The sequence below is a fragment of the Stegastes partitus genome, unplaced genomic scaffold (assembly GCF_000690725.1).
Source record: "Stegastes partitus isolate 25-593 unplaced genomic scaffold, Stegastes_partitus-1.0.2 Scaffold830, whole genome shotgun sequence".
NCBI classification, from domain to species: Eukaryota; Metazoa; Chordata; class Actinopteri; family Pomacentridae; genus Stegastes; species Stegastes partitus.
The window spans coordinates 95,663-120,080 of record NW_007578561.1 but is presented as its reverse complement, the minus strand read 5'-3'; the positions used below and the strand labels follow the sequence as shown (position 1 = coordinate 120,080).

The window sequence follows — 24,418 nt, the reverse complement described above, 5'->3', positions numbered from 1 at the left end:
GACTCTTGAGTCCTCAGTTTAACACGATGTGACGTGAGGTGTATTGGAAGAGGCTTTATCTCCACACCTGGTTTGTTACAAAGCAAAAAGGACTCATGTGTTGTCTCCTGTTTCATCCATCTGTGTTATCTACAGAAGAAAGGTTTTCAGATCCCCCGCAGAGCCCCCAGTGATCAGAAATATGGAAGATGTTAGAGTGAAAAAGGTTAAGAGATGGGATGCATGATGGGATAAAACTGAGTCAGTATTTCTCTGAACTTTAGAGCCATACATCGTGCAGAACTCTACATCGATCATTATCGCAGCACTCAAGGATGAGCACATGTAGTACACCAGCTGCTCCTCGTGTTGTACGATGCCCATGAGGTGTAAACATTTCTTGATAGATTCAAAAATATGAACAGATATCATGTATGTTTTGATCTATTTGTCTGCACATTTACCAACAGTTTGACTGACCTCGTTCAGACATTTCAAATAATCGACAAATTTGTTTTAAATGTGCGTCAGGGTTTTAAGCATCTGCCTGTCTGACTTCAGTTTAGTCTAATGTTAATGCTGTTTAAAAGCCCTCATACCCACAATGCACCTCCGCAGGTGTGTTTTCACTATTTTGGCTGATTAGACGTGTGTTTAATAATGTCTCTATCACCCTCCTTCTTATTAATACACTAAGTTTGAGGCTTTATCAGATGATTTAACTGGAAACATCTGGAAACAGGGCTCACCAGCTACTGTTCTAACACAATTAGAGCATTATATAAATGATACCAGACATTCCTGTTTGGTTAATCAGCTAAAGCTCAGGTCAGAAACACAACACTTTCTAGGTTTTGCATTTGGAATTATAAAATGTTTCACAAATTTTTATCGCCACGAAAAGCCCAAATCTAAACATTGTTTTTAAAATCATCTGTAAAGTCAGCAGTAAATTTAAATTTCTCTCGCAATGCTGTAGTTCCCTGGATTTTCTGCTTAGAGACACATTGACTCGTCTTCTAATTCTGTACATTTATTAGAACGGCTATTTGTTCTTTTACCCTCCACGGATCAGTGTGTTAAAAGCTCTCAGCGGTGCTGGTAGGTCTTGGGATGTTACCCGCCGCCACACCACGATAAAATCATTCAGCCTCAATAGAACCTCAAAGAAAACCAGCTGCAGCAAACCTCAGCGCACAGCCGGTATCCGCAGACTCTCTTTCGCTTTTTCTCAGGTGTCCGTCTTGTTGTTTCTGTGCGCGCTCACGAATCTGACCACTACGTATAAACTTTGTAAAACGATATGCTAAGATAAGATTTAGGTTACAGCTGTTTTACATTAGAGCGCTCACCGAAAGGCAGCCATGTGTTTGGTTGAAACAGTAGGCCGAGTCTGTCCACAGAAACAAAAAGAAAATAAAAAATAAAAAGTTCAGAAATGTATTTAAGTGAAATGAAACTGTACGCTCGCCATGGATTTGACTATTCGTATTAAGTTTCGGTCTGCAACCCTTTCGTGAGGCTCACCGAACACGACTGTGAGAACTTTACGAGGGTGTGTTTGAATGACCATGTGACAGGAAGTGATATATTGACATCACCTGGTAACTTCTGTGCTTGTTCTTCACCATTTATTTTTGCACATAAATCTTTTAAACTCAAGAAGGACAATGTACACGTACAGTATATTTTTATAGAGAATTCCTATACTCCTGTTTTTACTTTCATATTACTCTCTGGCATTTTATCTGCATCCACAAAGGACTGGCAGGTCTGCAGGCTTTAAAGGTGGAGTCAGCGATTCTAATCCAAAACATGCAGTGAACATCTTCTCATGGTCTGATTGTTGTGTGCTGAAAAAAAATCAGGCGCATGCTCTCTATATGTCTTCACCAGCTTAGTATAATCAATAGTCTTTCTCTAGAATCACAGACCCCTCCTTTAAATTCATGCAGATAGATTCAAATACTCAAGTTGCTTGTTTTATGAAGTCACCTAAAGTAAATGAGTTAAATACCTGTGAAGTTCTGACTGTATGGTCCCTGTTGTTCATCCTTTTGTCAGGTTGCTCCTCTTAGCTCCTGTACAAACCTACTAAATGAAATCATCAGAAAACGTGTGCTTCTGTAAATGATTGTGCTACACTTCCAAATAGAGTTTATTTAAATGCCTCTCTGGTAGCAGCTTTAACTGCAAAAACACAAACATTGCATTTCTTTTCCTTTCCCTATTTTTTTCTCCTTTGAAACATCTGCTCCTAAAGTCACCTTGAAATAAGAGCTGAACTGTGTACATTTTATTAAGTGTTTCCTCCTGTTTGTAAATGGGAAAACAGTGACTTCTCATTATCAGTTTTACTCATTCGTGTGTGAGATCCTCTAAAAGCTAATGGACTGCCAATAGACGGACTGTGTACATGTGCACTTACCACTAGTATCTACATGGAATGACATTAGTGTCAAAGTTATAGAATGCGTTAGAGGGTTTAGTGCTTTGGACCACGCAGGAGATGAGCGACACGTCGGCCCACGAAACATTGTAAATGCAAAATCGAGGAAAGATCGGAAAAGACAGTATGCTTCTAATTTATTTTTCTTTTTGACATGTATATTTTTTCATATAATTGGGCATTATACTGCATGAATGGATTTTGTGTTATAGTCATAATGTAAGCTGTGTAGCAAATACTGCGTTCATGTCATTGTAAGATACTGTATTTATACGTGCTGACAAAATATACGAAATTTTATCGATCATCTTCGTATCGACAATCTTGTACAGTCTACCGTCATTTAGGTTAAAAATTGTTTTCCTCCCATTGTAATCATGTTATTGGTGCCATTAAAAAAGTAAAATCTTGGGTGACGTCGCCTCTGTTCTTGAAGATTAGACCACTTTCTGCCACATAGACACAGACGGGGATTCCGGTTCAGTCCTGCACAGCACCATGGGACCGTCTTTAAGTGAATGTCCTTCTCGAAATAGTTGAAGTCCTTCAGTTGTGAGAGCTGCAGCCGGCGTTTCGTCTGTCAGCGTGTCTGTCTGGGGAGATGACAGATGGACAAGCGTTGCGTGCAGACGGAGAGTGTGAAGGCACAACGTCTCGCTCCTCTCTGACTCATTTAGGAAAAGAAGACGATGAAAGAAAACTCTGTTGAAAGGATTGGGCACTGCAGAAGGTTCGAGGTGGCAACAGGGCAGAATGTGAGAACGGCGTAAGATGCAGACGAGTAACTTTAAAAGTGCGTATTCTTTGCGTTTTTAAGCTACGTTTGGTTCGAGCTCTGCTTCTGCTCGACCGTGACATTGTCAGATGGCGTTCTTGAAATAGTGTGTTGAGCGCTGGTGACAGGCTCGCATCGTCCATCTAACCCTCTCCAACAAACGTATTAAAGCAGTTTTTATGATTTTCTGGCCACTTGAGGGCGGCACAACAACCTTTTGACCCAGCATACGCATATTATCACATTATTCTACGTCAGTACAACGAATCTCTTGCCAAACAGTTGACTATTTTGACGCATGGCAGATACAGATTCACCTGCTGAATATCTGGGCTACTACCTGCTTAATACTTGAGTATGTTCAACAGCTTGTGCAGCACCTACTCAGTTTGATGCGAGGCAGGAAGCTTATTGTGAGTTTTTCAGCGTTTTTCCTTGAAAGTGTCAGAATAAAAGAAATAAGGGCAAAAAAAAAAAATGAACAGAAGCATGCAAAAGATCGGATTGGTCACTACGTACAACCTCTTTGGCAGTTTACATAGTTTCTCCATTCATTGTTGATGTGATGAAATTGATTAGTGCGCCTTATTAACAGTATTTCATACAGAGGTCATGGCCAATGCTGTACTAGATCTTCTGTTTACCACAAAGAAACCACTGACTGGTTAAAGATAGACAAACCCTCCATGACGTTGCTCATAAGTATTTTAAACAGTGGTTTTGAAGCTTGGGTCCAGCTGTTGCCATCGTGGCAAAGCAGCACTGTCCTCAACAATGAAGAATTTTCAGCTCTTAATACAATTTAACAGGTGAGTTAGATGAATATTTACCTCCCCTATATATAACTGTCACAAACAGGAAAATTAAACCAAACCCATGTTTTGTGCCAGGTTGGAAACACATTTATTTCATCTTCAAAGTTGAGCATTTTAACATTGGACTCTGTGGGGATGGAAACGCTTTTGGAACCAGCCTCAAGTGGCCACTCGCGGAACTGCAGTGTTTGGCAAACTGGCCTGTATTCTTCAGCCCTGCAGGGTTCCACGTGAAAGAAAGCTGTTGAAAGTTTAATTTTCCAAAGAAAGGCTCACTAGACACTAGTTGATAATAAAGAATTACCAAAGTTATTTTAAAGCTGTATGGAGGAGCCTAGCAGGCATTTATTACATTTTCAAGTCTATCAAAGTACAAACAACATATCAAATTTTAAAAATGCAGGTTTACGTATAATCTCTTCAAAACAGTTACAGGAAAGAAGAGCAGAGTGAAGCCTACAATCTACCCATGTCCTCTAATCGTTTCACTTAATTTTCCATACTTTTTCCCAGAAGTATAATTCCCCGTCATGTATTGTATGTTTTGAACCAGAACGGGATCAATAATATGCGTATACTGTTTCATAACTTTTAGACCGGTTAAAGGTTGAGCAGGAGATTGAGGGGATATTTTATATGGAAAGAAAGAAGTTCAGAGAAAGAACAATGAAAATATACATAGAAGGAAAATACCTCACAGGAATTTGTGGTTAAGAATTTTTTTTTTGCAAAAGTCAGCAGTATCTTGTGTCCAGATGATCTTACCGGGGATTTACAAATCCTGGATTCCTTCTAAACACATTGCAACAGTAAAAGGCATCTTACATTTGTGTAAGTTTGAGATAAACAAAACGATACGTACAGTATGTTGCCAAATATGCGACTGTCTTGGGTTGTTTTCACCCCTAACATTCAACTTTTTTTTTTTTTTTTTTTTTCATATCTCAGAGCTGAACCTTTTCCTGCTTTTCGTTGTTATCTCATGTGACTGACTTGAAGAGTTGGGGAGGACAGACAGAGGAGGAAAAGATAAAGAGAAACAGGGAGGAGGAGGATGACACCGAGCTGAGCCGCTGACAGATGTGCTGAGCTCACTGCTGCTCGGCCCTGATCACAGCAGATGAGAACATGGAGATCAGTGGCGAGCGTGGAAGCGTCAAATGAGAGGGGAAAGAAAAGTGCAGGACAGGAAAGAGAGGAGAAAACGTCGCTGAGGCATGACACCTTCTGTCCCATCTGTCCTGTCTGTCTCCACTTTGATTGGGCACTTAAATACCAAAAACAAAATTCCTCTGTTTCTTTTGTTGATGGTTTTTTTTAGGCATTTAGTAACTTTTTTTTAAAGAATGTAACAGGAAATCACTCCTATGTGTGATTCTAATGCAGCAAACTGAATTATCTTCTGTGTATTTTAATTTATCCTTTTGTTTAACTAAGCTTCAGATTAAAAGCTTTTCCATAAGAGGTTAGGCAAAGAAGTCAATATACAGTAAAAGTGACAATAAACATGAAATATGTGGTGAAGGATCCCATTACACACAAGAGCAGAGATTAAAGGATGCATGCAGATATCGAGTGACTGTCTAAATAAATCACAAACGTAAACATCAACTCGTCCGCAGTATATCCAGTGTCACTATAATCAAGACTGGGGAGTTTTGTTTTCTTGAAATCTACTGATTAGAATCTGATTGTTTGTGGAGGAAAATCCCTTTTTTAAAATATTGGAGCAGGTATTTTCCACCATTAGAAAAAAAAAAAAAAGTAAAACATGCACCATTGTTCACAACTTGGAAATTTTCTTCAGTTTCTCAATACTAAAAACTTTTTGTGGGAGTAGTCTTGACTTGCAAACTTTGAAATGATCCAATTCTTTTTGTCCAAGACGGTCGACTGTTTAGATGGATATAGCAAGTATAAAAGGCACATAAGTGTTAATAATAAGATATGAAATGACCGAGGTGACTAAACAGTTCAGTCTTAAAGCACTTTGCATCCTTTGCTCTCGTGTTATAAATCCTGTCGTGTGTTTAGAGTAATCCAGATATTTTTGTTTTGTTTTGTTTTCACATTTCATTTTTAAAGTGTCTCCTTGTGTATCCTCTGATTATGAGTTTCTATTACACAAAAAATTAAGTCTGAACATCTGTAGTTTAGCAATTTTTACACATGTGGTTTAAAGATTCTCTGAAATGTAATGTTCACTCTGACTAGTAGAGTTGTAGTCAGGTGTTCATGGTTGGAGTGTGAATCCGTCCTTTCATTTAAACGATCTGGTCAAGATTTGTAGTGGAAATGCTTTAATTGAAATGTGATACTGGCTCCTATAAAGATTAGCTATTTTTGTTCTATATGTCTAAAATTGTAAAAATTTCCAGAACAAACATCTTAACATTCAATAAAGCCACTTTAAAATCCTTTGTTTCGTTTTGCAGACATATTAAAGTCAAACTATTTTTATAAAGTGGATTTTTATCACTCCATGAATCCAACAATCCTGTCAACAGTCTGACAGACAAAAATCCATCCCTGAAATAATTACATGTTCATGTAGTCGCCACATACTATAGAGACGAAAGTCAAAATGTAGGTTTGCTTGCTGCTCCAACAACTAATTAACCAGAATGTATTTCAAAGCGAGCAGCCTAAGTGATCAGAATCACGGTTGAAGGGTTTCTCTTCCCCTGGCCAATACGACGGCTGCATTTTCACACTGCCAGGACTCATGTTCAGACCTTTAGACCTCGTTGTCTTGTCCCGACAGACCTTTTGCTCGCTGGCGGAGGGTTCTGGTGTGTGGTTGGCTGGTTAAAAGGGTGTGAACCCGCGGAGGAGATTCCTGGGCGCTTGAGTCAACAGCAGCTGTGGTTGGTGATGAAGGGAAGCTGTCCAAAGAGGCTTTTTACCAGCAAGTGCCTTTTCAATGTGAAAGGAGGCACTCAGGTGAATGGAGTCAGTGACCATGAAGGGCTCACACACACACACACACACACAATCATACCTGGGAAAAACCAAACAAAAAACATGCACACATCTGCTCATGGAAACCTGAACGATACCTGCACTCATCTGGACAACAGACTGACACAGTTTGGTCCAGTTCGTACACAACATGTGCACACAGCTACTCGTGGAAATTTGCACACAGATGCGCAAACACAAAAGTGCAGATGCGTGCACTGCACACACGCATGCACACACACTCACAGATGGGAACAACACAGACACCTGGCTGGCATTGAAGCGCTGTTCTGTTTGCATACCTCTCCCTCTCTAATCATCCTCCACACAGCCACAAAGCCACCATTAAAACTAGGAAAACAAAAACACAAAAAGGGGGCAACAGGCGGCTTCCATCCTTCTTCCACCCGTTCCCTCCCTTTCCACCTTTCCACCCTTTCTCTGTCTCTCTCTCTCTCTCTGTGTACCAAATGTTTACCTCCTCCCCCCATGAAAAGAGAGGGATGTGGACAGACAGGGTGAGAAAAGAAAGAAATCTGGCTGAGGGGAAGGGAGCCAAGGCCTTTAAAGTCTGCCACAGAGCCGTGACAAAAGCCTCCTAATCTCGGTGTTGTCTTTCGGCCCCTTTTTCTCCACTGCACATCCTGCCAAGTTTGTGTCTGTGTGTGTGTGTGTGTGTGTGTGTGTGTGTGTGTGTGTGTGTGCGCGAGAGAGAGAGTCAAAGAGGGGAAGAAACCAACAGCGAGCGTGTTATGCAAGCAAGAGTGTGTGTGTGTGTGTGTGTTTGTTTAAGAGAGTAGTAAAATGGCAAGGTGGTGTGTAAAAACAGATTGTGTCTGATAAGGAAGTGGTGTGTGTGTGTGTGTGTGTGTGTGTGTGCGCGCGCACATGTGTTTGTGTGTATGACAGGAAAGGAATCTTTCCACAGTGGTGCTGACATCACTCAAGCATACGCAGGACAGTTGGAGGAGGCCCCTTCTCAAAGACAACAGCCCGCCTGCCTTCACATGTGGGATGCCTGTTTGTCTGTTGAAGAATATACGAGTGGTCGAGGTCACCAGCCCTCACCTGTTCCTCTCTGACTCATAAACTGCCCCTATTCAACTCTCTTCCGCCGCCGAAATGCTACAAAACAGCCCGTAGGTGTGCGCGTGCAACAGTTCCTCCACCTCATCCTTTTCACCCTCGACAAAAGAAGAAGATGTGAATAGAGATGTGTTTGTGTTTTTGAATTACTCGTGTTGCGTGGGCGGAAATCTGTTTGCAAAGTGACACTGTGGGGACTTTTGAGGACACAAAGCAAGTCTTCATAATGTAAATCATTAGAGTAAGGCAAGTAGTGGTTAGGGTATGTCCCCAGGAAATGAATGTAAGTCGATGTAATGTCCTCTGCATTGATGGAAGCCCGACTGTATGTGTGTGTGTGTGTGTGTGTGTGTTTGCATGCTCGTGTGTGAGTGACCTCCTGAGCGTCTCTTCCTCCTCCTGCAGATCTCTATCTGTGGCAGCTGTGGTCCACAGACCTTCACACTCAGCAGAGGAATGCACACTGGAGCCGTCAAAATATACACAAGGCTGAGATGGGCTACAGTGCCATCTACAGGCTGATCGATTTACTGTCAAAGTCCAATATTTGATCAATGAGATTCCCTTTTGCAATCTAATAAAGGAAATCTTCATCTACTTTGTGTAAACGTTCAGCCTTTCGGTTGAAACTTGGCTTTCAGCATCTTGTTCAAGGGCACTTGTGTACAACAGGAGCTGAGGATCAGACCGCTCTGTAATTATCACCCTATGATTAGTGGATGTCCCGTTCTACTTTGTGATCTACTGCCAAAATAAACCACACTATTGAATAAATGAAAATGTTGACCTCGTGAAAACACTAGATGAAAAGTTATTCCGAACACCAACAATCCCCTGAGGGGAACTTAACTTTGTTAGTCAGCTGTCTTGGCAATCAATTGCCCTGTCATGCCTGGAGCCACGAGCTAAGCTAAATATAATCAAACCGATTGAGAACAATGAATTGTGTTCCGCTTGTATACCTCAGACAAATACATTTAGATCAAAGATGACTTTTGCGCTGAATCAACATTTCAGATATGGATTTTTTTTTTTTTTTTTTTGTGGGTAATGTTTGATGTTAACCTCTGGTTCCCAGCATGGTAACCAGCATGTCCCTCTGGTCACTGCTGGAGACACAATGTGGGGGTTGCACAACTCTAAACCAGTAGAACCTCATGTGAAGGCAGTACACATTTTGTGATGGATCTTTAAATGGAACAAAACTAAAGCTGCAGTCGGCATAAATCTAGACAAAAGCTCTTCCCTCTCTGTTATAAAACCCTCCAATCACAGGATTTGAATCCCGATGCCTCAGTGAAAGTCCATCTAATGCCGTTGTTCTACCTGAACGGTTCGGGTCCACATGGCGTAAATTCCATAAATCTCACGTCGTCTTTGAGGGCGTCTATAACTCGTCTGTGCAGCAACTATGCTACAGGAGCAACAGTCCACATGCTCGGCAGTAGTGTGCATGCACAGAATACATAGATAAAGATACTTGTGCACCAAAGGAGAGCAGTCCTCCAAACAGACTCCAGCAGAATGGAAAAGTAGTACAACAGCAACAACTGTGCATTTATGGCGTTTACAGCTGTCCTTGAGCAAGTCCACAAGGGAGTATGATCAAGACTTAACCCGTTTCACCATCACAGCCTTCCCTCACAACAGACTTTGTTGCTATTTATACAAATATCTGATTGATGAATAGATCTGTGACTGGATAAATTCTTCCATCATGAGCTAGATTTTAGTCTAAGAAGTCTAAAGACAGAGCCAAGGGGAGGTGCAGAAGTCTAGTTAGTATAGCACTTTTTCCACAAAAAAATACTGCCTAACCTCGCTTTATTAGTAAATATACAGGATGTCATTGGCTTAAAATACTTAAAATACTCAAATAGCTTTGGTTTCAGGGTATAAGCGTACAATTTTGAAATAATCCCCTTGTGACCTTTTTGGGGTGCAATTTAAACAAAACATCTACTTTAGTCTTCTTCCATTTTTTTTTTCTTTCACCCTAAATGTTAAACACTAAAGGTGATGGGGATGACAGATTACACTCTGTAGGCCTACACTGGAACACTTTCAGGGCACCTCAGAAAGACAAATAGCTCCAGTGTGAAATCATTTAGTTCATGTCGTGTCTTGCCTGGAGGGGATTACACTTACAGCACCAAAGGTACAAGACTGAAATACTGAGTGACAAAGTGTGAAATCTGGATCAGATTAAGTGAGAAGCTTCTCGCTCATACACACAAACAGAAAAGATGAAGATAGAGAGGCCGAAAGAGAGAGAGAGAGAGATGGAGGGAGGGGTGGACAAGCTGTGGGAACACGCTGCTGAATAATTACCACTGACATCAGAATAGTTTTCTTTAGCTCTCTGAAGTGGCAGAGCTCATTTGTACAGCCTGAAGCCATGCAGAGGTGTGTGTGAACGAGTGTGTGTGTGTGTGAAAGAGAAAGTAAGAAGGAAGAGGAATAAAAAAACACACCTTTGTAGCTAAAAGCTGTAGTTGTTTCAAACTTAGAAAAAAAACCAAAAGCAAATCCATTCTTACTGTAATTGTGAGAAATAAAGCACAACTGATCAACCATTGTGTGTGTGAGTGTGTGCGTGCATAAGGGAGAGATTATTCTGATTTAGTCATAGCCCTGTCAATGTGTGACACCATGACAGCTTTGTCTGCCCCGGGGAGCCGTTTCTCTCTAAGTGGACCTTAAAAAACAGGAAACGACTTCAAATCCCACTAGAGCGCAGAAGAGGATCAGGCCTACTGACTCTGTACAATACACATAGCGTGCGCAAGTCCAGAACACACACACACACACACACACACACACACACACAGTCACACCTGAGCCCTCTTGAATAGACACCATTCACCACCCTGACAAGCAGGGACAATAGGAGCCAAAACTCCGGTCTGCATAGAAAGAATCGACCTGTCTGAACACATCAGGCGTCGCCACCACCCGCTTCACCGCATGAGCTTTTCCTTTCCGCGATGACTTCAGGTGATATCGTGTTTCTATATGGATACACTTTTCTTTGCCTTCACATGCAGCTGTTTTGTAACATATTTGAGGGTGAAGTCCCAAGTCATGTTACCATCCATCAGTGGAAACTACTGTGGAGGATCTATATTGCAGTAAAAACTTGATGTCACTGCAGAACTAATCTCTCAACATTTAAGTACAGTCTTGTAGAATCCAGTAAAATGAGGCAAACACCATAATCCACAGTTTATCTTTGTAAATTGAACAGGTGCCGGTGCAGCGAATGTCACGTCAGATTGTGCCTTTAAGCTAAAAGCTCGCAAAGCTTTGTGGGTTGAGGCCTGTAGGTTTCTCTGTTGGATTACTGAAAGTCATTTTCATGAATAACCTGACCTTTGACTACATACCAACACAGAAATAAGCATACCAGAATGCAACACGATTAGTACGGTGGCAGCTCAGCCTGAGCCGGAACCCGTTTGAGACCATAAAGATTCTGTTTCATTGCACAACAACAGTGTCGTTATTTTATCACTTTAATTGATTGGTGGACTGAAAAAAGGCAATATAATAACTGTATTTTGGGGGTTTAGTCATCAACATACATGACAATACATCTCGGCTAGAGGTCGAGCTGAATACATTTAATTATATCTGTGAATCAAGGGGGTTTAAAACCAACACACAAAGTCACTGGTGACTCATTTCAGGCTGTGAGAAACATAAATACCTCAATACAGACGTCAGCTGCCAGGTGCATTTCCTCTAGATCGCATGACAGTTTGTGTGTGTTTGTTAAGGAGGAGTGCGGTCCAGGGAGGACATGGAGTGTCTGAAGGAGGATGCAAGATTGAAGATGGGAGACTTGTATCCAGAACTCTGGCTGCGGGACATGTCGGGGGTCAAAGGCGCTCCTTGAAAACGACTGAAAGAGGAGAGGAGGGGAAGATTGTTACCACATTTTTACAGTGAGCAACACGACTGACTAATGAGAACAAGCACGATAAACAACCCGACATGTTCCCAGAATGTGAACGCACATCCGAGACTTTGGCTGCAATCAGCTCTCGAAAGGTTTCTCTTGAAATAATACCAAAAAGAAGTCAATAAAACTATTTTTGGAGGAAAAGCTACTGTATGCATACTTCTGAAATTTTACATATAGCACACAGGACACCACTGAGGACTCTATTTCAGATTTGATGCTTATTCTCATTAAAAGCTACATAGTGCAAGAAAAGTACATCAAAAATGTAGTAATTTAGGACAACACAAATGCACACACATAGGATCCTGTTTGTCTTAGTGTGAATGTGGAGCTAAAACAAGTACAACTGAAATAAGGAACTCCTCTGCATTCGTTACTATGATACATGCTTCTTAAATATCTTAAATTTAATTATATTTGGACATCATGCACACTGTAAAATAGAATAAGCAATACCAAGCTAGCTGGTCATTTTTTTCCAGATATAAAAGACTGAATTTATACACAAAAAGCAAAAGAAAAGCGGGGGAAAGTACATCAAAAGTCAAAAATGTTGTAGTAATTTAGGACATAATGGATACAGACACAGGATCTTGTTAGTCTCACATTCAAAGAAGCTGCTTGTAGCGTTAACATGGAGCTAAAATGAGTAAAACTGGAATACACTAAGGAGTCATCTGCATGTTACTGTGATGCACACAGTGAATCAAACTGGTCACCTGACTGTGGCTGAGCGTGCTGAGTGCTTGGTTGACGGGTTTTGCCTGGACGATCTGTGAGGGACGCTTCCTAAACACAACACCAGATGAAACCCCCCCCAGTTAATCCTCGTGTCAGATCATACAGATAAAACAGCTTACAATGATTTTAAAAACGCATGACATATTCCTGGGTCATTATAGGCTTATGTGTCTCTCCTTTCCACCGCATGAGCTTACTGGATGTTATATTTGAAAAACCCCTCCAGGAGGACAAGATAAATGGGCGAGTCATCTTCCAGAGTAATTAGCATCTCACAACTTTCACTTCACACAATCTTATGCAGGGGTTGCTACCAAACAAGGCAAAACACCCACGGCATGTGCGCATGCCTCTGCTGCAGTTAGTGCTGTAATAAATGGCACATATGAGCGCTATCTTGGAATGACTATCAATCACATCAGCTGTGAAGCATTTCAGATAGTATAATCCATCTACTGCCTGTTTAAATATTATGATTCCCTCCTACAAAATATTTACTTGGCTAAACTCTCACGTAGATGTAGTAAGTACCTATGTAATCCCACAGTGATAGCAGTGATATGACTGTCACCTCCTTTATTCACCACAACACAGGTCAAATCCCTTAAGAGACTGGGAAGCTTAACCCTAATCAAAACAAAAGACAACATCTGTATCGCTTCAGTGATGTGGGTGGTCAACTTTTGGGCTCTTAAGCCAAAAACTTGCGAAATTGCTTTATATCCTGGTTAGCAGAATATGTCGGATTTTCTAAAGAACTTACACGGCTTGTGTACACTCTTATCAAGGGCTGGTGTCTGAGTTTATAATAGTCTTTGCACTGATGTATAGTTCTATGGCAGGCAGAGCAGAGCACATACCCATTCGTCCATCTTGAGGATTGATAAATGACAGCCTGGGGACAGAGCTCGGCTGAAAAGACAGCGTTACACAGAGAAACGGCACAAATCATCATGTTTTACTAGCTCGTGCGCTCAACACTTTCATTCCTCATGTGCTAAAGTCGTAAAGTAAATGTCAGGATGCTGTATAATCTTGACAGAACTCATTCATAACAAAGATTGAAGATTGAAGGTGAAATAATGGCACTTACTTTCCTGAACAGCCTCCTTTCATCCACCTCCGTGTTTTCAGAGCTGCCAGACAGGAAACCGCACTTCATTAGTTTTGTTGGGTTCAGTTGGCTGAACACTGCCGCCACATTTTATTTTTTTACCAACAAGCCAAATGTCTGTGTAAAAGCAACATTTATTGTTTTCAAAGAAAGATATCCACTTCATAAAACCATTGCATGTCCTTTTAAGGTGAGTGTGAAGTTGGTTTGCAGACGCTGCACAAAATTTTTCAAATTCACTTTGAAACAGAACATTAGTCAATAGTGAGAAGTTGCTGTGCTGGAATAAGGTACCTCTGAGCTTTAACATTGCATTTATGGATCCGAAATAATAAATAATATTAAAGATAGTTAAAGAAAAGCCGTGAAGCCAGTTGAGCAACACACACAAAAGCTTTATTAATTAATTGGTTTAACAAAAATAAATATTCTATAATATGGTTTTGTTCTAATAGAAAAATTGTCCAAAACTTTAGGCTTTCTAAAATGAAATTTTCTAATTTTATAAAGCTTTTAGATAACACCGCTCCAGCCATGTTGCACAGCAGCTTTGCATGGCGTTTTTCAGTGAATGACCTCCCGGTTCATTGTCCTTTTTTTGAATCAAAACAGAATTGACCCAGCAGCAAATGGGGTTAATATCCGCCATCCATCATCTATACTGTTTTCACTCGGTGGAACTATCTAAAGTCTCAGTGGATAAAACAACATTTGCACTATTAAACTCAGGCACCAATTTAATCCCGTGTCGGCGGTGTCTCGGAAACCCAATAGGGATTCCTGACTAAACCTAAGCAAAGATTGGCTTATTCAGGTGTGTGTGTGTGTGTGTGTGTGTGTGTGTGTGTGTGTGTGTGTGTGTGTGTGTGTAGATAGCCACGGGGCAGGGCAAAGCTACACAGCAGCTAAACCCAACATAAGACATCAGGGCTGAAGCCAGGATATAACTTGTTTGCACTGTGAAATACCTCCTACATTCTCTCTTTCTCTGAGGTATAGTGAGAGGTAACGAAGGGCAAAGAGGAAAAAAAACAGAGCATGAGGTGAGGTCAAGAGAGTGCAAATCAAGGACGGACAAAGAAAGACGGGGTTAATAGCATGAAGTAAAATAACGAAAGTTTTAATTCACAATGCTCACATATTAGTGGCTGAGGAGTGTCGTGACAGCGACACAGGGGAGGTATGTGGGATCTGTAGGACTAAAGGCAGACAAGAATCAGCAATGCATTAAAATATACTGAACACTATTAGTAACAGAGACATTAGTAGTTATACAGTAGATGTTCAGAGATGAAACGCTGAACTGGAGCAGCTATAAGAGTTTCTAGTCATAGAGTCATAAGAGTTTCTAGTCTTTCTGCAGGATGGTACTAGCTTTACCTTTTTTCCGCAACTAGAGTTTTTTAGAACAAGTAATTAGCAGTCTTGATTGGTCAGACCTTAATGTTGAATAAATAACAGTTTGGGAATGTAGTCTTTTCGTGGCACTTGTTGCGTCATATACTTCAGTGAGAGCAGCAGAAGTCTGGTCTATGTTGAAAGCCGCAAAATGCTTTTCCTGTTAACTTGGATTTGTCCCTTTTTGGTCACCACTCTTTAATCCAATTCAATTATGTTTCACCGATTAATGCAACATTATAGCACATTTACATTTGTTTTATTTGCTCCTATCACATTTTAAAGTTTTATTAAACTAATATAAAGAGTGTACTCACTGATGTTACACCACCTTCGATGTTTGATATCAACAGTGGTAAGATAATGGTATCTAGAATAATACTTTCTAGCTTTAGCAACATTGCACTTTAATATACTTTTTAAAAATGTTAATAGTATTAATAGTCTTTATCATTCCTATCAAAATTATCGCTGCAGAGAACATGTAACCCATGAACTAAATATGTGTGTATTGGTTACATGATACAACATTAATACAATAAAATTATAGAATGTGAATCGGAGCTCGTGTTATAATGATCAGGCGCCACACAGATCAATACCATCACCAGTACAACTGTGTCATAAAATCATGAGATGGTTTACCTAGCTTATGCCCATGAGGAGTATGGCAACTGTGGCTGATCTGGGGCACAGATGAAGCTTTTGCACTGAGTGAGAACAGTAAGAGAAAAAGTTAACCAGATGCAACGAAGCAGATCGTATTCACAGCCACATAGTTGTCGGTGTGAATCATGCAATGAGAGAGAGGGTGACAGCCCCTCTCCCCTCGAGATGAGCGCAGGACAAGTCCAGACAAATATTGCTTTATGAGAATATAGATCAAATTTATTTTGCTTGCGGTATGTGGACTTCTAGTAAATTATCTGTGAATGATGTCGAGTCGCCTTAATATAAACTGTAATACTTGTCGAAGTGATTATTTACATAACTATAAACAATCATTTTCAAAGCACTTTCACTTCACAAAATCTTTAAGAAAACCTTTCTGGTCTTTTAAAAAATATCTGTCCCCTTTGAGCTCATTCAGTCCTGGTTAGATTATATAACAGACCAGATGTGCGTGGATGTGCCAGGAGTGACACCTAGTGAATGAGTGGTGAAGCATAACAGCCAGCTGGTTGTAAATGGCTTTATATGCCAAAACGCTGCCAAACCTCAAAAAAGGAGCACAGCAGCATTTGATTTGAAATCATAACAGGTTTAACTGCCTCCTTATAACTTTATTTAGACTCTTTTTGCTCTTTTATGTCACAAGTATTGTGATCATTGATGCACAACTGTACAATACGACAGCTGATATTTTATGTCTAAATCCTGTGTGAATGAAGGATGCTAAAATATCTTTTAAAAAATGATCATAATGGGAAATTAAAATGAAACATCAGATAAATATTTTTTAGCCAAAAGGTTGGAAAATACCAACAGATTTCTCAGGATGAATTAGTTTGTGAAAAGACTAAAAGGCTGTCTACATACCAGACTAAAGGCCATTAAAGTCGTTGACTTGACAGCTACAGAATCAGTTTACTTTAGTTAATATCTATTCAGTGTTGTACCTCTGATGCTGGAGAGACTTTTCCAGCTTAGCAATGTAGGCGCTCTGTTCACTCAGCTTCCTTTAAATAGGAGAAAGTAAGATTTAAAAAAAAAAACCCTCCAAACTAGAAATATGTATGGAAATACATTATTAACAAATGGTGTAACTTACTTTGTCATTTGCTGCATTTCTTGCTTCATCTTGACTAATGTCTCCTCTTTCTGCTCATTCTGTAAATGGTAAAATGGTTAGTGGTACAGCAGGTGGGACTATATCATCAGTAGCGTTATATATCTGTTTTAGATGGCTCCGAGTAGCGCCAGAAACGAATGAAACCATAAATCTAGCATGGTTGGTGGGTTAACGGTTATAGCTAGGCAGGTTTATTAAATAGGATAATGTATTTTGCAATGGCATTAAAACTCATCACTCAAAATAGTCCATTACCTGGCAAATAAAGGAAAAAAAAAACATGCAAGCCAAAAAGCAGCAAAAATAAATGCACCTCACCCTTTGCTGGTAGTGAGTCAGCAGTCTCTTCTGATGTCTTGCCTGGAACGTCATAACCTGATTAAAGGGAAGAAACAGTGCTACGTATGTAAAGTCTGCAGGGCAATACATTCGTTACACATGCAAGTCTACAAAACAACCTTCAGAGCAAATCCGCTTCAACGGACGGCAGCAGATTGTTGTTAAGAGGTGGCGGCTGATTAAAGAACCGCTAATGGGAGAGTTTTAAATACTTTATGATGTGAAGCAAGAAATTGACCAAACTTTGTTGATTTCCGCCAAGTGTTGGGTCGCCACAGCGCTGATGTCAGAGAACAGGGCCTTCACTTCAGAGCTGCTCTGAAACAAAGACATTTCACATGAGCAGAATTTTTAAAACTATATTGGTCTATTTATAAAGTAATAAAGTGTGATATTATCTCATGCAGCCAGCCCACAGCCCCCTGAGGATGGTGTATAATGAGAAGAGGGGTACTTACTTTGTCAGAGAGTGGTGATACTTGGCATTTGGCGCTGCATATTAAACACTTGCCTTGCTTGCCTGAAGGAAAGATCGCAATTATACACAGCCAAAATGACAAAGTCAGGAATATAATGCATGTTTTTTGTTTTTTTTTTCCAGGTTCAGACTGAATAGAATACATGCTGAATCTGAATCCTTTGCATGGAATGACATAAAGAAAGGATCGCTCAAAGTGCTTTTGCCTGACAACCAAAACTAATTTATTGTCTGGGAGCCTGAGCAAGTTAAAGAGATTGAGATGGGCCTCGTCAGGAACAGGCCCCTGGCTCATGAATATGATCAGTGGCTCCCAAAGTGCCATGAAAGGACCTCCAGGAGTACTTGCGTGGGCACCATATCCAGCGTATGAATGGTGTAATTTTACTCTTATTTCATCTGAGTACACACCAAGAAGCACAGAGTGTCAGAGCACAACTGGATTTCAGTTCTCTTCTCTGTAGTGTAGCAGTGGCTAACCCAGACTGACAACTAATACTGGCTGATGGTTCACTCCCAGTGGAAACGCTTACTATATTCCTTTGTGTTTATTGAGAGGGTTCATGGAAAACATGTAGTGTCTGTTCAATCAGTGTGAAAGTGAATAACCAGCTCTGCAATATCACTTTAAGTCCAACAGAGGTCCCTGTCTAATCACGCTTTCACCTGCCTGAGCTGCAGGTATGCTGAAGGTGCTTAAATCCAAAGACTGCTAACAGTGATTGTTTTGACTGTGTGTTGTGACAAGAGTTGTTTATCTACCTTTCTGATAACAGACACTACAGATGATATGACCACAAGATGTGACAGCCAGTTTGCGGTCAGCACTGGGGGGACCAAAGCAAGAATTGCAGCAGACCCAGGAAGACATTTGAAGACCTGCAAGTACATCAGATTAGCTTGAAGTTAACCTGCTAACTGGCTTTGCTAACGCTGTTGCTACACTTGTTGAGCTAAGTGGTATTGCAGCTCACATTCAGTGTTTGTTTTTTTCTTTTTTTAATACTATACCTCTTTTACGTTTAGGTTAGTTTTTTATATAAGAGGAAAAAACCCTTGGTCCAGTCAGTTATTTAGATTTCTTATCTGTGGTAGCGCGCTGTCGGTGAAGCTACATGCTAATTTAGCCTAGCTAAAAATCTAGTTCTCTGTTGATTATAACCGATGTGAGCCGCCCTCTTTATTTATGTTATTACGATTTATATAATTAAACTTACCTTTTGGCTGGTGATTCAAAGTGTTGCTAAAACTGTCAGTCAAGTTAGGATTATCTGTTGCAAATCATTAAGGGCAAAAAAAACCAAAACTGCATCGTTTTTTGTTTTTTTTAGTTGCTAGCTACCATAACAAGCTAAACATGGCTACCTGCACAAGGTCATCTCTAGTTGGCGCATTAAAATATCTACAGTAGAAGTGAGAACTTTTAGTGTAAAGCCACTTTAATGTGAAATCATACAAAATGGTAACACCTCAAAATAATTGCAGTAGGATATTTGCTCTTCTGTAAAATTAAAACCAACAATTTACATTCACTGTGTTAGACACACAGCATAAGAGCTAAACAACAAACGGGAGTACACCTTTCATTCAAATATTTTATTTTTTAAATACTTCTTGTGCTGTTTCTGTTGACTAAATCAAACATCCTAAGCATAGAGGATAGCAGATTTCTGGAGTGATGTTCTGCCGTTCTTCACAGACTATTTTATTTCTGCTACTCTTTGCTGGAGGGCTTGTGTTGTTCTTTCTTACTATATAAAATATTCTAAAGGTGTTCAAGTCAGGTGACGTGCATTTCTAGGTCATCATTTTCTGTGTTTCCAAATTCATGTGAGATTTTGGCAGTGTGCTTTGAATTGTTATGGAATATTCCTCTTCTGCAGACTGGGAGTCTTCTTGTCATCCAGTATTTTGGTATATCCTCAAGCGTACACGATGCCGTCTCTAAATGTAGTTTCTCTTTTGCCCTAGTGCAGCCCCGTATCCCCACCTTCATGCACTCACTGTGGGACTCCTGACCGCGTTAACATTAAACATGCTGGACCACATCGAAGCTGAACAAATTCACCTTGGTCTCATCTGACCAAAGAATGTGCTCCTGGTATTCATTAGGCTTCTTTCTATGTCCTTAAGCAAAGTGTCATCTTGCAGTTTTGCTCAAAACAGTAAGCCAGGGTTGTTTTGTCGTTGGCTTTGACACTGTTGACATTATGCCTGTCTGAACTGCCACAGAAACCCGGATTTCTTAATGTGACAGCGTTGCTAAGTCTGTAGCATGTGACAGAACTAGATTGTGAAAGTAGCACACTGTCCCTCACTGGTCAGAGTTTTTTTTTAATGTAGGCTTTCTAAATAATTGATTTTATGTTGTTTATCGTAGGAAATACTCTGTGTGTGTACTTCCAGGTATTAGATATTGAGAGATGCAGTTTTGAATCATTGTACGATATTGCAGAGTGTTCTCTACTCTGTTGTATACTCTACGTCCAGAAACAGTTTTGCCATGTGCAAAACATTTGAACACCGGACAAGTTTGGACAAACAGATACCCTTTTGGTTAAGAAATAATAACAAAACAATTTTACTTAAAATAGTTTTTATTTTCTGTGAACCTAGCAGTAATATCTGCTAACAAACTGTTGAAACAGTAGTCTTTTGCAGCACTGTCAGGATTCACTAACATTTTAAAAGCAATGTTTTAAGTTTCTCAAATCTTTACTCTTAATTTTAATATTTCATGATGTGAGTCACACGTAGTTTTAAACCCTGTAGTTCGAGGCCTAAAGCACTCTTCTTCCAGCAAACAGAAGATGCACAGCTGTGGGCAGGACATGCAAAACAATAAACAATAAGGTAAAGCATTGACAGGTCACAGCTCATCATCAGACAAGTTTCTTGGCGACAAAGAAGTCTTTGAGTCGCTTCATCTGCCAGAACCCGACCGACAGCAGAACGGAGGTCTGCACTACGGCCCACCACAACACTTTACTGTTGGCGTCTTCGCTGACCTGTCGGAACGCCTCCTCCTTGTCCTGAATGACAGTAGACGACATTAAATCATGCTGTCAGTTACATGTTGTCAGGGATGTTTCAGTAGTGTTAGAATAGATGAAGCAATGATTTAGTTTTACTGGTGACAATAAATAGAATTCTGCTTTAGCTTTAGAGCCGTAGAAAGATAAAGACGCTTGAAGTGGCTCGCATCAGACATCCATGGACACATCATCATGGGTTTGTCAAGACAAGACAACTTACCCTCTGGTACGCCTGATGCCTGATGATGTACACCATCTGCTCTGCGAGGTGGCTGAGACTGTTCTGCAGACTCTCCATGTTGCTTTTGGCTCTCTCAGCCGTGGGGTCAACTGAGTGCTCTCCCATTTGAACATCCAAATGTAGCTTCTGTGCAGCAAAAGTAGAGAAAATGTTTGCATTTCTCAGTTGTTGTTTTGCTTCATTTTTCTGTCTGTTTGGAATACGTTTCCTCTGTGTGTGCCCACAGGACTTACCAGCTTTTCACCAGCAAAGACGGCAAACCTCGTGGAGTTAGTTTGGAAGCAAAGGTAGTGCAGACCGGAGGCATGAGCTGTGAAGGTGAATTTACCAAATTTTCCATAGCGTTTGGACAACAGAACCTAAAAAAGGCAGAGAAGACGGTATTTGGCTTACATTTTTTCAAATGGTTTCTTTTGGTTCTTGTTGGTTGGTCTAATGCCAAAGAAGAGGAAGCAATGCAGCCTTACACCAACAATAACTGGATGTAGCAGGCAGATTTTTATTTAAATTCATGTCCATTTATTGTTGGCTTTTAAAAACGTTGAATTGACCCTCTGAAAGAGACAATAATATTATTACACCAGTCATCCAAACCAAACTCAATGACATGATGTTAAATGCATGATGTCATTGAGTTTGGTTTGGATGCTCAAACCAGCCAACATGTTGTAATGTCCCATCACATGTGTTTGTGTGGCCCTGACATGCTGATAAACCATGTGAGCCACTGTGAGTCCTGTACCTCATAATTCGGGTCTTTGACTGTTGCAGTGACACCAAAGTGAGGGGAGTGGGTTGCAGACTTCTTGTCCCAAGGCTCCAGCAAAAAATAGCCTGATGGTAAAAGACATGTATACACAAAAATACCACACAATTGTTGTCAATGCCAGTGCTATGCTTGTTTACAAAAAAGATTGGACCTTAGAAGGGAATCAGATTATTGCGTGTTATATTGGGCTGTGAGCTCCATTATATTCAGTGTAACGTGTACATTTTTTGGTATGCTAGTGTCACCCAACTAGCCACGCTTTCCTGTTTGTGTAGGAGCAAATGTAGGGAATAACTGGAGATTATTATTATTGTTGCTAAAGCACACAGCAAATCAAGTTTCATAAACACACTACCCCTACTAAGGTTCAGCGTGGAGCTATGGAGCAGAAGTCAAGTAATAAATGGCTTGGACATGCTATCATAGAAGGTCATATAACATTACTGCATGATTCCATAATCATGTGGTGAATGACAATTATATGTACTTTAGTCATTCAAAGTCTAATTGCACATTTCTTGCTACAGTCGAGAACACAGAAGACACTCAGGAGCACGACTCCCTCTCCACCACTCACCCTTCACCAGCGTGTCTTCAGGAATCTCCTCGATGATGCATCTTTCCTCCAGTTCTCCGAGATCAAAATACATTGCTGCTGCCAACATCAGGTAACACTGGAAGAGAAAGCCAGTGCCACGCAAACCCATTTTAAGTCGGCAATGAGCGAGTCGATTACAATACACTTGATAGTGGCCAGATGTTTGGCTTGTAATTCCACTAGACTTTTTTTTTTTTGCAGATCTGCAATTTCGAACTCAGATTTCAGGTGTTTTTTGTAGACTAGCACCCATATCCCATAGCATGTATTTAAAGTGAAAGCCCATATGGGGCACAGTTCGAGTGTGAGAAACTCACAGGTGCTCCTTTGCGTGACGAGACATTCTGGTCATTTTGTGATTGGTCGACCCAGGAACCAATAGCAAAGCTGCTACGACAAATCTGCACTAGGTTGAGATTATTCAGCAGTGTCTCCTTTTCACACTAGATTAGATGTTTTTTTACTAAAATGGAAGTAGGAATAAGCATCATGACATTTGAAAAACATACACAGCAATTTCCACTGTTATTGTATGAAAAGGGTTTGATGAGTTTGGTCATGGGGTTTTTGAAATATACTGTCACTGCAGTAAAGTAGATGTGTTTCCATGCTGGAAATTAACGCCTATTCTTTGTTTACTTCACTACATTAAAAGAGATAGATGATAAGCAATACCCTGAAATAAATACCAAATCCAAGAAGGGTATGCACTGTAATCAGCCTTTAGGGAACTACAGGAGGATAATATTTATTAGCCAATATTGTATGTTGATTTCTGCCTGATCTTCAGTTTTTTTTTAACCTGAAAACCAGATCAAATGTCCCAGGAAATTGAGTGGGAAACGTAACTCAAACCATCACATACAATAGCTGCCATATGTTTACCTTCGATGAGGTCACTTGAACTCCCACACACAGAATAAACCCTTCTCACATTGAGCATCTGCAAAAGTTGTCATCTCTAAAGTAAGCAAAGAGTCAGATTTCCGTCTCCTCCCACACTTCAGTAGTTTCACAGAAAGTGTCAGTAATGCCTTTCATTAAAATGGTAGATTAAGCTTTAAAGTACTGTGGATTTATATGGTGTCCGCTCTAATTCTCTTGATATTTAATGCAGAGCCTCTCGTGTTATACACTTTAATTAAAAACCTGCAGTTTATTGCGAACCACCATTCTGCCACCTATCGCTCCAACACAGTATTTTCTTCTGCCACCGGGAAAGCATTTTGTTCCCGTACTTGCAAGAGTATTGATCTTGTTGCTTGTATTTTGTAAACACTGTTGAATAAGGGACTTATTTTACAAGTTTTCACCTCTTTAATCATTTACCTTGACGAAACAAATAACTATTATTATAATTAATAATAACTATTATTATATTATTATATATTATTACTATTATTACTGATGTTGTGTTGGTGTTGTGTTGTTGTTGCTAGTACAATTTCCCTGAGGTTTCCACCAAAGGGATCAATAAAGTTCTATTCTGTTCTATTCTACTAGAAACCTGGGACTGTATGACAGTACAATCCCACATTTTATGTGCACCTCATAATGTATTCTTCGTCATATACTGTCATATGTTGGACATTTACTCTTGTCTCTCATACTTGCTTAGTGAAACTACTGTTAAGAAAAGCCAGAAACTGAGTCTGCTTTCTCTTGCTTCTCCTGATTCTTTATCCAAGTAATTTTCCTCTCCCTCGTCATTCAGACTGGAGGGACGTCACTCATGTACCAGATGTTTCGTTCTTATTGCCATTCAGTCTGTCACCTGCAGTATAGTTTCAGTGATGGCTTGGTTGAAAGGGAGGTTTATGGGTATTTTTTTTACATATTTAAACGAATGTTCACTTTTGTCTTCACCTGCCCTGAAGGTGT

General features: G+C 40.2%; 2 protein-coding genes across 2 annotated transcripts; both read right to left on the bottom strand.

Annotated features, from left to right (window-relative positions):
* Window positions 1-11,798: 11,798 nt before the first annotated feature.
* Window positions 11,799-18,765, bottom strand: rnf212 (ring finger protein 212). The gene is made up of 12 exons (XM_008292762.1): window positions 18,657-18,765; window positions 17,875-17,936; window positions 17,660-17,734; window positions 17,396-17,452; window positions 17,057-17,115; window positions 16,905-16,964; window positions 15,931-15,995; window positions 15,026-15,086; window positions 13,867-13,909; window positions 13,634-13,685; window positions 12,752-12,821; window positions 11,799-11,969 (listed from the first exon to the last, which is right to left on the bottom strand). The coding sequence occupies exons 1-12, from the start codon at window positions 18,763-18,765 to the stop codon at window positions 11,840-11,842; spliced, it is 843 nt and encodes a 280-aa protein (XP_008290984.1). The 3' UTR covers window positions 11,799-11,839.
* Window positions 18,766-20,776: 2,011 nt separating this feature from the next.
* LOC103365340 (transmembrane emp24 domain-containing protein 11) lies at window positions 20,777-22,646 on the bottom strand. Its single transcript, XM_008292760.1, has 5 exons — window positions 22,517-22,646; window positions 21,913-22,004; window positions 21,404-21,529; window positions 21,150-21,296; window positions 20,777-20,926 (listed from the first exon to the last, which is right to left on the bottom strand). The coding sequence occupies exons 1-5, from the start codon at window positions 22,644-22,646 to the stop codon at window positions 20,777-20,779; spliced, it is 645 nt and encodes a 214-aa protein (XP_008290982.1).
* Window positions 22,647-24,418: the final 1,772 nt, after the last annotated feature.